Raw genomic sequence first — 15361 nt, 5'->3', positions numbered from 1 at the left:
CTTTGGAGGGAAATAGCTTATTTGGTACCTATGCATTAAATAGAAGTAGTATTAATCTTTCAGTTGGGCTTGTTTTTAATAGTGTGCCATTTTTATAGACTTAAGAAATCCTTTTACCCATTTTTTAAAAATCCATAGTTAATTTTCAGACTGTTCTCTCTGTATTTGTATAAATATTAGTATGGTATATTTGGAGGTTTTGAAAAAGACTTGATGGCCAACCCAAAAGAGCTGTTCATCACTTTTTAAAAGTCTTCCTTTCTTCAGTGTTATCTCTCACGGTGATAGTGAATACTTGAACTTTGTACTCTAGAGACTGTTTCTATTATTTATATCTTTGGTAGGGAGGCAGGGGTGGGATGGATGTATGCATACATGGAAAATAGAAGACTGCAGAATTGGAAGAGTCATTTTATCCCTTCTACTATAAGGGTCCAGGCAGTTGAACATGGGCCGTCAGCCTTGGCAGCAAGTGTCTACCTACTGAATCATCTCTCTAGCCCAGAAATTTGTGCTTTTGTTGATATGAATACTTGGCATACTTTCTCTAGTTATTTTTCTTGAAGTGTGTTTTTTAAGCATATAATCAGTGATTATTTTTATTTTAAACTCTATTAGCAAGTAGACTTATAAAATCTAACAAAAAGTTACAGTATCATAGAGGAAATAAATGCTGTAGGAGAATCTTCCATTAATATCTCTTAGCAGGCTGAGAATTATTACAAGTAGGCACTGTAAAGGCAAGATTTTCTCTGTCCTTTTTTTGTAAAGGTATAGGGAAGAAACAATCTTTTAAATCAATAACTATAAGAGGCCATCCTTTAGGTAATAGAGAAGGCAAAGGAATTCTAGAGTGTAGAGGGCCCATTGGCTGAATCATCTTATTAACAGCTCTTAGATCTATTACCATTCTCCATTTTCTAGATTTCTTTTTAACAACAAAGGAGATTCCAAGGGCTGGTTGATTCTTCAATATGCTAACCATCTAGCTGCTCCTGTACCAGCTGTTCTAAAACCTTCAGTTTCTCTACTGTTAAAAGTCATTGCTTTAACCCGTACAGGTTTGTCTGTCAACCGTTTTAAAGGTAGGATTGTTGGTCCTTTGAAAAAGCAACTGTTGTGCCCTATTCTTGTATAACCTGAATGGTCAGTGACTCTTCTTTATAAAACATTGTAATATTTTTCCCAGAAACATACATTAATTTATGGTTTGTTTCTAAGATTGGGGGGATGTTAATATAAATATTTCTTTGCTGTTAGAAATCACATCCCCACAAATTCATTGCTATGTTAGCCACATAAGATTTTATTCCTCTCTGTTTTTCTGGTCCTATACATTCAACCCATCTCGCGTTCTGCTTTACCTGACATGGAGTTCCAATCCCTAAAAACAAGCATTTACATCCTGAAGAGGCCAGTTTGGACACCAAGATTCTGATGAAATTATTGCCATATCCACACCTATATCTATCAGACCTTCAGTGACAACATCATTTATTCATATTTTCAATTCTGGTCTTAGGTCATTTATAGAAGTTTGCCAAAATACTTGCTTTATGGTTTCTCCTGAGTTTTTGTTCTCTTTTCTATAGCTGTTCTGTTAAAAAGAGCAGTATGGTTTCTTACAATAGGCATTAGGTTCTTTATATACTCTGGAAAGGTGTGTCCTTTACAATGACAGGAAATGACTGAACCAGATTTGGAAACTCAGTTTCCTGACAGCAGAGGATTACCTTGAATATTCCTCTTTGACCTACATTCATCAGTCCAATGTCTGCCTTAGCCACATCATCTGCACAATCTAAAAGGGGAGGGGGCATTCTAAATGGATTATTCTTAGAAAAAAACATTGTTTTTAGGAATGCCCTGTGTCCAATCCCTTTTAAGGTGACCTTATTTACCAAAATGATAACATTTGACATTTTGATTTTTCCTCAAACCTCTGGAAATCGCCTCTCCTATCCATGCATGCATGCATCATGGTCATGAGATTCAGTATTAATTGATATCTTGAATCCATTCCTCCAAAGGTTCTGACCTTGTCTTTAACAGCCTAATTATCTTTTTACATAAAGAATTGGCATTTTCAAAAGCCAGAGGTTCAATTATTATTTGTCTAGCTTCTGAATTGGGTATTATTCTATTTACTGCTGATGTCAGTCTTTGTAAGAAATGTGTGAAGTTTCTTTTGGGCCCTGTGTGACTTTAGTAAATGATTCCAGCTTCTTTCCTACTTCTTCAGGGCTATTCTATGCATTCAAAGCAGCTGCTTGGCATAAAGTCAGTATGTGACATCATATAGAGATTGCCTTTCTATAGTAGCATTATTTTCTTCTCTAAGATTTTGATCTTGGGAAATTTCCATACCTCTATCTTTACTCTATTGTTCCATTATCTTAGCCTCTTCTCTGAACCAGCTACTCCATTGTAATTGTGGACCAGGCTCTAAAACAGCTTTAACCAACTCTATACAGTCATTAGGAATAATTCTGTTACAGACTGACTACAAGTTTAACATTTACTTCACAAAAGGTGAATGCATGCCATATGAGTCTATTGCTTCCTTGAATCTCCTTAAATTTAGCATTAGCACACAGGTTGTTTTTTTTTTTTTTTTTTGGTTTTTTTTTTGGTTTTTCGAGACAGGGTTTCTCTGTGGTTTTGGAGCCTGTCCTGGAACTAGCTCTTGGAGACCAGGCTGGTCTCGAACTCACAGAAATCCGCCTGCCTCTGCCTCCCAAGTGCTGGGATTAAAGGCGTGCGCCACCACCGCCCAGCCTAGCACACAGGTCTTACTCTTACCATTTTAAGGTTGGTTGTTTGAAAACCTTAGGCTATTCTTCTCTATTCTTAAAATGCAACGTTGAAATTGGTTCTCCATTAAATTCTTCTGTCTGGATTTGAATGTCTCTGTGATCTGTTTTATTAGGTTTTTCTAAGGCATATATCTTAGCACTCAGATTAAAGAACTTCCTTAGTGATAAAACAAAAATTATAGTGCTGATAATGTTTACAGTTGACATTACCTAAATCCCATCTAAATTAGTTATCCTCTCTTTTAATTTTTTCCAGTTTTCAAACTGTCTAGTATATAATCATACAGAGACCAAAATCCCTCCTTTGTAATGTTTTTTTTCCCCCCGTTTTTTAGTTTGGGGAAAAACTCTCTTAACTGAATCCTCCCTTTAAGAATTCCCACTTGTCTTTCCAAGTCTACCTACAGTGTAGATGAAGATGTGAGATTTATTGCTACTGCATAGAACAGTAAAAGCCTGACTGCTTTTCAAGGCAGTTATGTAGTTTTGCAGCAGCCCGAGAAAGGGGTTCAGGGAGAGGCTGCCAGGAGAGAAAAAAACCTAGCCAGTAGAGTGGTGACTCCGGCTGCATGTAGTTTGAGCCTGTGCTGGTGGCTGTAAAGCCACAGTACAACACCTTTTTCATGAATTCATACCCCAAACGTCAGGTGCCAAACGTACTAAGAATATTAAAAACCCAGAAACAGATATTGGGGTTCAACCTGAAGATCAGGAAAGCAAAGCAGCCAGCCACTGGCTCTTACCTCTTCCTCAGACTAAAGAATGGTAATCCTGTCTCCTCTACCCATCCGGCCTTTATGGCTAACTAGTGTGGCTGCTGGGATTAAAGGTGTGTGCCACCACCACTGCCTGGCCTATATGACTGACTAGTGTGGCTGCTTTGCACTGACTTTCAGGCAGACTTTATTTATTAAAACACAAATAATATATCACTATTTTAGATAGTAGCTATTTTTGTAGTTTTAGCTCCTAAATTTAGATATTAATACATTTTGGTTTTATTTTCATAGGGTGTAGATAAGGCTATACCTTCATTCTTTTCATGTGAATATAGAGTTTGCTTGTCATGATTTGTTTGTTGTGGGGAGCTGCGGGCTGTGTTCCTGCCACCCTAGCTCCTGGTCGCCTGGCTAGCTTATGCCCTGAAATAACAACACACAAACTGTATTCTTTTAAACACTGCTTGGCCCATTATATCTAGCCTCTTCTCGGCTAACTCTCGCACCTGGACTAGCCCATTTCTAATAATGTTTGTAGCACCCCAAGATGCGCTTACCGGGAAGATTCTAGCCTACGTCCACCCTGGGTTGGAGCTTCATCGTGTCTGCCCTGGCGATGAGCTGTATGAAGTCTGTCTCTGAGAGGAGCTATCGAGTCTGAGCTTACTTCCTCTTCCTCCCAGCATTCTGTTCCGTTTACTCCACCCACCTATGTTCTAACCTATGAGGGCCAAGCAGTTTCTTTATTTTTTTAACCAATGACCTTCCTCCATCATTTGTTGAAGATTGTTCTTTCCTTATTGAATATTTTTTAAAAATATCAGTTACTTAGAAACAATATGTAAGTTTCTTTTAGTACCTTTCAGTGAAATTTTGTCGTTTTTTAGTTTATAAGTTGTATACTTCTTATTGGTAGTAAATAAAAAACACTATAAATTTTAAATGGTGATGTTTTATCCAATAGCTTTGCTGAACCCATTATTAGTTGCCAATATTTTGTGTAGATTTCTTTGGATTTTCTGTAATCTAGATCCTGTTATCCGCAGATACAGTTTTGCTTGTTCTTTGCCAGTCCAGATGCTCTTATTTCTTGACTTATTTCCCTGATTTGAATCTTCACTACTATATTTAATATAAATGCTGAGGCCAAACATCTTTATTCTTATTTGGAAATAAGCTCTCTGTTTTTAAATATGATGTATTGAACTCTGTTTTAAGTACAAATTGACACAACTTCACTTGACTGTCTTTCTATTCATCCATGCTGTGTCTTTAACAAGAAAAAATTATGCTACTGAGATGGCTTATGGGTAAAGATCCTTGCCTCCAAACTTCAGAGATCTGAGTTTGATTCCCAGGGCTGAGATCACTGACTCCTCACAAGTTGTCCTCTGACCTCCATGATAGCCACGCATACACAAACCTAAAATGTAAAATTTTAAGATAAAAATAGTAAAATGATTAATATAGGGCAGAATTAAGGACAATAAAATGCAGATTTCTATAGTTCCATTAAAAATTTTTGTTGAAATTATTCTCATCTTTTCTGTTACTATTTTATCTCAACACAAATTCTTTTTTTAGATTTAAAAAGAAAAATACCAATCCAAATTCCCACTCCCTCCCCTCCTCCCAACCCCTCCATCCCACCCCCCTACAATCCTAAGAGAGGGTAAGGCACTTTGCTTTGTGGAAGGTCCAAGGCCCTCCCTACTACATCTAGGCTGAGCAAGGTATTCATTCAAAGAGAATAGGATCCCAAAAAGCCAGTACATGCAGTAGAGATAAATCCCAGTGCCACTGCCAGTGGCCCCCTCAGTCTGCCCCAGACATACAATTGTCAGCCACATTCAGAAGAACTAGTTCTGGTCCTATGCTTGTTCCTTCCTAGTCCAGCTGGAGTTGGTGAGCTCCCATTAGCTTAGGTAAACTGTTTCAGTGGATGAACACTTCTGACCTCTTTGCTTATATTCTTATTCCTTTTACTCTTCATCTGGACTTTGGGAGCTCAATCCAGTGCTCCGATGCTCTCTGCCTCCGTTTCCATCTGTTGGTAGACGAAGGTTCTATGGTGATATTCAAGATAATCATCAGTCAGACTACAGGGCAAGGCACCCTCTCCTCTACTACTTAGTGTCTTAGCTGGGGTCATTCTTGTGGATTCCTGAGAATTTTTCTAGAGCCAGGTTTCTTATGAATCAAAACAAATTCTTAAGGGCTAAATGTTAGGAAAAAAAATCATTAATTTGAGATTTCCCAGCACCCACATGGCAGCTCACAACCCTGTGATCCAAACTCCTGGCCACCATGAATAATTGCATGCATGTGGTGCATAGATATATGTGCAGGCAAGACATTCATACTCAAAAAATAAATCTTTAAAAATTGGCCTTCAAGGGGCTGGAGAGATGGCTCAGAGGTTAAGAGCATTGCCTGCTCTTCCAAAGGTCCTGAGTTCAATTCCCAGCAACCACATGGTGGCTGACAACCATCCGTAATGGGGTCTGGTGCCCTCTTCTGGCCTGCAGGCATACACACAGACAGAATATTGTATACATAATAAATAAATAAATATTTTTAAAAAATTGGCCTTCAAACCAGGTGGTGGTGGCACACACATTTAATCCCAGCACTCCAGAGGCAGAAGCAGATTAGATCTCTGAGTTCAAGGCCAGCTTGGTCTATAGATTGAATTCCAGGACAGACAGGAGAAACCCTGTCTCAAAACAAAACCAACCCCCCTCAAAGAAGAAGAAAATCAGCATTCAAAAATAGTAAAAGCTAAATGCACCTCTACTATATTTGCAAGTCATGATAATAATACTATACATAGTCATATTGACACTCCTCCATTCCTTGTAAATCTTTCCTAAAGTTACTAAAATGGGACTATATTTTTTTTAATCACTATCATGCTTAACAGTTTTTCATTACTAAATCATGTAGAATTATCTTGACATTTTGAATTTTTCATTCTGAATTTTTAAGCTACTTTTTTTCCTCTATAGGTTAATGGTACTGATGCAGATTATGAATATGAGGAAATCACACTTGAAAGGGTAAAACCTATTATCTTAATCTTTCGTTTGAACTTTTAAGTTCAATCATAGAATACAAGGGAGAAATGTCTTTCAAAACCAGAAAATTATTTTCTTTTTTTAAGATTACAGATAGTAAAACTAGCCATAGTATTTTCAGAATGTTTGTTTTCTTTAATATCCTTTACATTTTTGTAGATTTACAAATAAAGCATAAGGGTAATACAGAGAATTTTAGTTACTTTGCACTTCACTTTCTCTTATAAACATCTGCCTTTGTTACAGTATATTTATTTCTACTAATGGGCCAGTTTATGTGTGTACATTATTATTAACTGAAGTCTACACTTATTATTCCTTAGTTTGCATGCCCCCCCTTCCAGGAAACTACCCTGCATTTATTTATCTCCTTTGGGTGCTGTAGACTATGATAGTTGGTTAGAGTTTTCTTTTTAGTTGTTTCTAAGCTTGCTATTTGGGCAATGGCATGGTTGTATTCCCAGCCCTTAGCAAGTGGTGGCAGTAGTTCAGAATCAACCTTACTGCATAGCAAATTCAAAGCAGCTTGACCTACATGAGACTTTGTCTCAAATATACATTCCTACCTACATACATCATTCGTGTATGTGAGGATGAGAGTGTGTGCATGCTTGATCAGTTTATGCTGTATTTTGGAAAGGCTACCCTTGTGTGGCAAGCACTTCCAAGGAGTTAAATATTCTACACAAGTAACTCTCCAGAGTAACAGAATGTCTGCATTTTAAAAACTAAAATCGTAGATAATTGTATTTTGTTATGTTTGAAGCCCAAATGGATGCCCTAGAAAATGAGTAAAATTGAAAGGTCTTTGCATATGTAGTAGATCTTCATTGTCTACTACTTAATTTCAAGCCACCTACATAAGTTAGGCAGGTGTCTCAGTAACACTCAAGGAAGCTCAACATTAATATAGTGCTGACGACATCCCACTAATTCTTTAAGAAATTTAAACTGAAAAAATTGAATTAAATTGGTATTTTAGGACAAGTAGTAGGAAATTGGATGTCTGAGTTATTAGATATGAATAGTTAAGTAATAAGTCAGATATATCCACTTATTTGAGTTGCTAGAAAACTACATGCAGAAGATTCTTGAGAAAATAAACATTTCTAAGTACCTTTTCTTAGGTCAAAGAAATAGTTTTTCTCTATAGACTTTCATTGGCAGTGGAACCACTTTTATGTACAAATATTACTCAAGTTCAGTGTTCATGTTAGTCAAATAAACAGGAAAGTGAGGTGGCAGTTGACAGAGTCTACTTGTCATCATAAAAGTTCGCCAGCATTAAGTTCTCAGATTGGGCTTCATCACTAAAAAATGCTGTGGCATTTGGGTACATTGATTAAACATCTCAGAGAGTAATGGTTGCTAGTATTTATCAGCACCAGTTTGTTGGTTTTTAAATAAACAGCTGGCAAAGTGGTCAAAAGGAAAGTATCACCTTCACCCCTTTTTTTAAAAGGTAAAATGATGTGTGCCCTGCTCAGAGGTAACCAGACATCATGGCACCTGAATCCCAGGCTCAGGAGGCCAAGGCAAGGATTGCATCATGTTTGATGTTAGTCTTGGCTACATAGGAAGCCCTTTCTCAAATACATTAATTACTTAACTAGTTAATTAATGAAGTGAAGCGATCAGATGCTTTGTTTCTTGGAAGAGATTTGCCCTATCAGACGTGAATGAGGTGCATTTTAAAAGAAATTTGTAGTGTCACCTCTATGGGTGGAGAGAAATTCACAGACAAATTACACATACTTGTAAATAAAGAACTTCAAACTAGGCCTCTGAAGAGCTCAGTACATTACTTCAACCTCACCTACTGAGCAATACCACCTCTGAAGAAGTTTTTCCTTATATGAAGAACATGTCTGGTTTTTTTTAGAATCTTTCTCTTACCTCTGCATATTCCTTTTTGTGTTATAGTTCCTATTTTAGTACAATTGCTAGAGCCTAAATGCTTAGATCTCTGGAATTTTTCCCTCTGTCCTTAGGGAAATTCAGGGCTTGGTTTCAGCATTGCAGGAGGTACAGACAACCCACACATTGGAGATGACTCAAGTATTTTCATCACCAAAATTATCACAGGAGGAGCAGCTGCCCAGGATGGAAGATTGCGGTATGTCTTACACTTAATGTTGTGATGTTACAAAAGACTCGGACTAACACAAAGAAGAAACAGCATAATTACATGTAGGTAGATGCTCAAGCCCATTAAATAACCAATTCTCAGGAAATTTCATTCTTTGTATTGTTCCATCTTTTAGGAATTCGGTTTTATCTTAGGTATTATAATAGTTTGATTAATGCATTTTGATTGCCTAAATATCTGTAACCAGTTTTCTAGATATTATGAGTTGTCCTTGATATTTTCAGATAAAGTCACAAAACTTTTCTGTTTAGGAAAAACGTGTATATGTAGGATTTATATAGTGTTCTATTTTGGAAAATGTCTTTTGTAAAACTTATTTCCTTGAACCATAAATTCTGGCATTTTCCCCATTTCTTTTGTTGGTCTATGTTTATAGGTAGGTAGAAGCATGTTGGGAGTAAGGACTTCACAGCTATTAAATCAACATCTTCTAAGGTTCTAGTACTTTATGTAGCTCTTCAGATTTTAAATTTGGCTTCTCACTAATATGGCGGGTAGTATATTAGAGAAATTAGACATAAAAATTAGGAGTTTGACCATCCATACATATGTGACATCTGTTTCCTAATTTTAAGTCACTGCCCAGCTTATGTGAAAGTTTGTATGTTCCTTGTTTAACAGAGGAACACACCCAAAGTAGTAGTCATTCCGTTGGGTGTGGTAATAAAAACTTGTCAGGACCGTGTTAATAGCCTAAATCTGTTTTGTACTCCTCTGCTAATTTGAAATGACCACCATTTTTTTTCTAATGGGGTGCCATGCAGTCAAAGCCAGGACCAGAGCTAAGTTGAAAATGTTGAGAATAGGACCAAAAAAGAAATTTTTAGTTACCATGTCACATTATGTTATTTATGTAAGAGAACTTTGAAGTAAATAATATGATCTATAATTTCACGTAAGTTTCAAAAAGTAATATCACATCTCAGATTTGGAAAAAATTAAAATTTCGTCACTTAATTTCACTTTTGACACTATCTTCTTTTGATTTTCAACTAGTTTAACTGATCTTAAGTTTCTCTGAGCTTCATTTTTCTTTTCTTTTTTTGTTTTGTTTGTTGTTGGGGTTTTTTTTATTGTTGTTGTTGTTTGTTTTTTGAATCAGGTTTCTCTGTGTAGCCGTGGCTGTCCTGAAACTCACTTTGTAGACTAGGCTGGCCTCAAGCTCAGATATCTGCCCACCTCTGCCTCCTGAGTGCTGAACTTAAAGGCATACACCACTACTTCTGGCCATTTTCCTAAGTTTTAAATACAGCTCTGTCACCTTGAGAGCTCTGTATTAAAATTCATCATGCCTCATTTTATTCATGTTTAAAATGGGTAAAAAATATATTACACATAGCTGATACAAGTAGTTTTAAAAATGAGAGCACTAAGGAAGTGCCTAGCATGTGGTCATTGCCAAGTGTTTGCTGTTTTTATCAAGTATCTTTGTACATAAGAAATATTCAAATAATATTTTTAAATAATCTATCAATTTTATTTTCCTCCCTTTGCTGGCTCTTGAGAAATTTATACATTGAAATTTAACATATAACTTCTTCATTTATACTTTTTGGAATAAATAAAAATTTTGTCAAAATGAAACTAAAATTGGTAAAATAAAACATTGTACCTTATTATGTTTTTCTTAGAGTAAATGACTGTATCCTGAGAGTCAATGAAGCGGATGTTCGCGATGTAACCCATAGCAAAGCAGTTGAAGCGCTGAAAGAAGCTGGATCTATTGTGCGATTGTATGTGAAAAGGCGGAAGCCAGCATCAGAGAAAATAATGGAGATAAAGCTCATTAAAGGTCCTAAAGGTACATTGTAAATGAGATAAGACATTACTAAGAAATATGACTTAAACTATATGTTATAATTTTAGTCATCTGTAAAATTTTTGTAGGTTCGTAGTATTCCCACTGCTGTTTGTCTCAAGTAGGGCTTCAGAGTGGCTGCATTCCTACCAAGGTGGCACCGTTTGAGAAGGTCCCGTGTTACGTTCCGTGTACTATACACACATTTTACTGTTATGTGTGTATAAATTTTTGGTTTTTTGAGACAGGGTTTTTCTGTAGCTTTAGATTCTATTCTGGAACTAGCTCTTAGAAGACCAGGCTGGCCTTGAACTCACAAGTACTGGGATTAAAGGTTTGTACCTCCACCTCCTGAGTAAATTCTTTGTGATGTTGTATGTATGTAGTGTTTGTGTGTGTGCTCATATGCACAACAATGCATGATCAGAGAGACCAGAATACAGTAACGTCCGTCTTCTCTTTTGCTCTTCACCTTACCTTTTTAGAGAGGCTCTCTTGCTGTTTAGTAGCCTACCCTTAATAACTTTAAAAAGTAGGGAACAGAATCTATTCACTTTAAATTTTTTTAATTACATTTATTTATTTAGTGGGTAAAGAGTGGCTTGCCATGGTGTGCATGTGGAAGTCAGGGCAGTTTGCAGGGATTCTGTCCTTCCTCCTTGTTGGCTCCTTAAGGTCAAAGGTCAACTTAGGTTGTCAGTCTTGGTGGTAGGCACCTTTTGCTTATTGATCAATCTCACCAGCCCTCCATTTAATGTAGTAGATTCATTTACATCTATTTTAAGTGTCATTTTGTTAAACTTTTACTATGTACTACTTTTGTTTAACTTTTGATTATCTCCAAAGTAAATATCAGGTGTAAGTCATATTAAAGGAAGACAGTATGTTGTGTGTCATGAAGGTCACCTCTGTAGTGAGGACTAGTAAGGTGCTTTCTGAATTCTGAAGGCATTGATGGGATTGAGGATAAGTAGAAATAGTAATTCTAATACTTGGCCTCCTAGAGGAAGTAGGATTCCAACAAATGAAAACTGTGGAGAATTTGGTTTTGAAGATGGGATTTGGGGACTGCAAAAATTGTTATTTAAAGTTGTCAATGTGGAAAAAAGTTATAAATGGAAAAGGAGCCACATTCATAAAGCCTGGTGTTGTACCTAGTACAAAGAACAAAGTATTTCCTCGCAGTTACTTCAACCTTGTGAAAAATAGTAAAGTGTTAGTAAACTGTGTAATTATGATAGAAACAAAAATAAAACATAATTTTATGTTTCTGTTGATTCTCAAGTCCATGTACACAAAGACTTTTAAGAAGAAATCCACAACAGAGAAACCCTGTCTCGAAAAACCAAAAAAAAAAAAAAAAAAAAAAAAGAAATCCACAGAAAAAGGAATATTTGTAACTATTACAATGCTTGCATTTAAAACCTAAGGTTTAAAAAAAAGTTTAGACTTATCTGCATGAGTGTTTTGCTTGCTTAAATGTCTATGCACCATGGTAGTGCCTGGCGGTCACAGGCCAGAGAACACATTGGGTTAAAGGTGCTTGGAAACCATCATGTGGGTGCTGGGAACCAAACCCTGATCCTCTGTAAGCACTGCCAATGGTCTTCACCACTGACCACTTCTCCAGTCCCTACACTTAAGACTTCAAAAGCAGATAACTAAATACACAATTTTCTGTGTGATGGAATGATCACTCTGGTTGTTGTCCTTGTTCCTCTTATTGATGAGACTCTAAACAGTGCATTCCAACCAGGTCTTGGGTTCAGCATTGCTGGAGGTGTTGGAAATCAGCATATTCCTGGTGATAACAGCATCTATGTAACCAAAATAATTGAAGGAGGTGCAGCACACAAGGATGGCAAGCTTCAGATTGGAGATAAGCTCCTAGCAGTGAGTATAAGGAGTGTTCTTAATTCTCATGTCTTATGTTTTCTTGTGGCCGGCATTTCCATACTGAAACCATGTAAGGAATATCTCAGTGAGTGACTTCTAGCCTGTGTTGATTTTGAAAAGCAACAGGACTTTTCATTCTGTCTCAAACTGTAATGAAGCCTTTATTGCCACAGTTACCCTGAAATTATACAATTTTGGAGCCTCATTTTTAATTTACTTAATCTAGTGGCATAATACAACTTCATTCTCTAAGCACTTTGTATTTAGCAAATTTATTTTCTGATTTTATATCTCTATCGCTCTATCACTGTTTTTTATTACTCTCTTATCCCTCTAGAATCCTAACATTAAGATGTGCATGCTGTGTTTTGTTAGTGCAGTTCCAAAAGTCAAAGTCATTGTTTAAGCTGTAAATCAAGACTCTTCAATAAATATCAGATAACTTTGCTCAAGTCTAAAACTTTGAGATCATCTTATTTCCTACTGCACATTGAATCCCTCATATCTTTTCAGCTCTTTCCTTGAACATCTAATATTAAATAAGAAAACAATATTTAATGACAAAATGTCATATTTGTGCATAGTTCTACAAATTGGACAAGGCTTAATAGTAATAACTTGCTCTTAGTTTGTATTTTAATTCTGTCTCTTCCTAAAAGAATTTAATTGGGCTTCCAATATTATATTTCTAAATATCTTCAGAATGAGAGAAAGTTGAGGCTAAGTGAAAGGAACTAGAATCAGAAGTCTATTTCGTGAAAATACGTAAACAATTTCCTTATATCGTAGAACACTGGCATTTTCCTTTCACACATCTTTTGTTTTCCTTAAGTCACTTTCTCATATCCCATATCATTTGGGTAGTTGTTTTCAGCTAAAAATCAGAAAGCATGTGAAAATGTTTTCAAATACTTCTCATTATTTTCTTATAGGTGAACAGTGTATGTTTAGAAGAAGTTACTCATGAAGAAGCAGTAACTGCCTTAAAGAACACATCCGATTTTGTTTATTTGAAAGTGGCAAAACCAACAAGTATGTATATAAATGACGGCTATGCACCACCTGACATCACTAACTGTAAGTGTGTTAGCTTAAGTTGGCTAAATTTGTCTTATTTTCATAAATATGCTTTTTATAATGTCACCAGTATACTGTAATAAAAAAGAGTAAACATCATAAAAATACGATATAAACCCAATGTTTGAGGAGATGGAGATAGAAGGATCAAGATTGTAAAAATAATCCGTGCTATAGATTCTGTCTTAAAAGGAAAGAAAAAAAATGATGAAGAGATGGCTCAGCAATTAAGAGAGCATATTACTTTTCCAGAGGCTCCAACTTCGGTTCCCAGCACCCCCTTCAGGTGGCCCACAGCCACCTGGATTTCTAGCTCCAGGAATCCAGTGCCGTCTTTTGTCCTCCTCAGACCCCTGCACTTGTGTGCACAAACACATATGCATATAATTAAAAATAAAATATTTTTAAGAGCATACATATTTTAAGAGAATCATTAATCACTTAATCTGATAGTTTAAGAATCTGTTAAATCATAATCTTTATAATTAAAAGTTTTCACTTTGATCCTCAAGCTTTTCTGTAAATAACAATTACTAAAGGTATTTTGCAAAGAATGCAGATTCATATTATGTGCTTAAGCACAGAAATAGACAGGTAATTTATTCTGTGTACAGGCAAATATAATTCTGATGCACCTGGTTGGTTCATTGACTATGCTTTGAATAACACTGACTTTAATTAAATGAATTATTTTCTTCAGCCTTTCTAATCAACAGAGATGGCGTACTTCTTTTTGACAAAGCACACCTCACTGCTTATATGTAATTTTTGTATGTCCTTGATCTTGTGTATAAACTTCACATAAGAACTTTGTATGTGTTTATTTGCAACTTAAAGCACAATATGGCTTGTTAATTTAGATATCAATCTCATTTTGAATACTGCCTCTTTAGGACAGCTATGTGCACATTTGGGACAGCTCTTCCACAAATTGATAATTGATGTCCTAATTCTGCTCAAACTGTATTACAAATAGCCAGGTTACTCCCTTGAAAAACATTAAACAGAAAAATATTTTTTGTGAATCCTTTTATGATAATGACATGTTTTTTTAAGTAGAAGAGCTAATCTTGAAGAATATTAATGACATAATAATGACTTATTTATTATGTAAGTTTAGTGGAATATTTAGCTGTTTTCTTTTTGCTCTTGTTTCCTGACTGTTAATGAACTAATAGAACATTAAGAGAAAATTGTAGTTCACTGTAGCTAGCCCAGCTTTGTGTTTTATTACCATTCTCCATTTCAGGCAATTGCAATTATGAATTTTGTGGGGTTTTTTAAGCATTTATTTTTCATAACTTACAAATTATTTTTATTCAGTATGTTAAAAACATGAATAATTTATTTTGTGGGTTTTTAAGTATTTGAATCTATTTTTTATAAGTAGTTTTTGTCTAAGCCCTTGTCAGACCTTGCACTTCAGCTTACTGCCTCTTCCCTTTATTATCATCTTTAGTCTCCCTTACAGATCGGACTTTATTCATTGAACACTTAAATTATCTTTCTTGTAACATTTATTCACATTGCCATTCTTAGAGATGACAGAAAGCTACACTAACTCATATAAACCCTGACTTTCTGGTGTCTTAATTTCTTGCTTTCTCTCCTGCCCTTCACTTCAGCTTGAGTACATAAGTCCTTCTAATACTTTAGATCTTTTCAGTAATTGTTGATACCTTCATCGACTTCAACAGTTTTAAATCATTCACAACCATCAGTTCAGTCATTTCTCTTATCAGTTCTACCTCCTTTGAGCTTCAGTGATTCGAGTTCATTTCTTTGCCTCTTTATAGCTCTGTTTTCCTAATGGATTTTTAAGTTTAGGC

The 15361-nt window shown here is 35.8% G+C and overlaps 1 protein-coding gene across 21 annotated transcripts in view; it reads left to right on the top strand.

The window, feature by feature from the left end:
- Dlg1 (discs large MAGUK scaffold protein 1) overlaps positions 1–15361 on the top strand; it is a 197447-nt gene that overhangs the window by 118941 nt on the left and 63145 nt on the right. For all 21 annotated transcript variants that reach the window (XM_057764321.1, XM_057764320.1, XM_057764319.1 and 18 more), the window contains 5 exons: positions 6544–6594; positions 8604–8728; positions 10393–10562; positions 12316–12452; positions 13388–13532. In XM_057764321.1, the coding sequence (XP_057620304.1) occupies positions 6544–6594; positions 8604–8728; positions 10393–10562; positions 12316–12452; positions 13388–13532 (628 nt within the window). The remainder of the gene's footprint in view (positions 1–6543; positions 6595–8603; positions 8729–10392; positions 10563–12315; positions 12453–13387; positions 13533–15361) is intronic.

The sequence above is a fragment of the Chionomys nivalis genome, chromosome 3 (assembly GCF_950005125.1).
Source record: "Chionomys nivalis chromosome 3, mChiNiv1.1, whole genome shotgun sequence".
Lineage (NCBI taxonomy): Eukaryota > Metazoa > Chordata > Mammalia > Rodentia > Cricetidae > Chionomys > Chionomys nivalis.
Note: the sequence above shows the minus strand (reverse complement) of the source record. Positions and strands in the feature narration are given on the sequence as shown.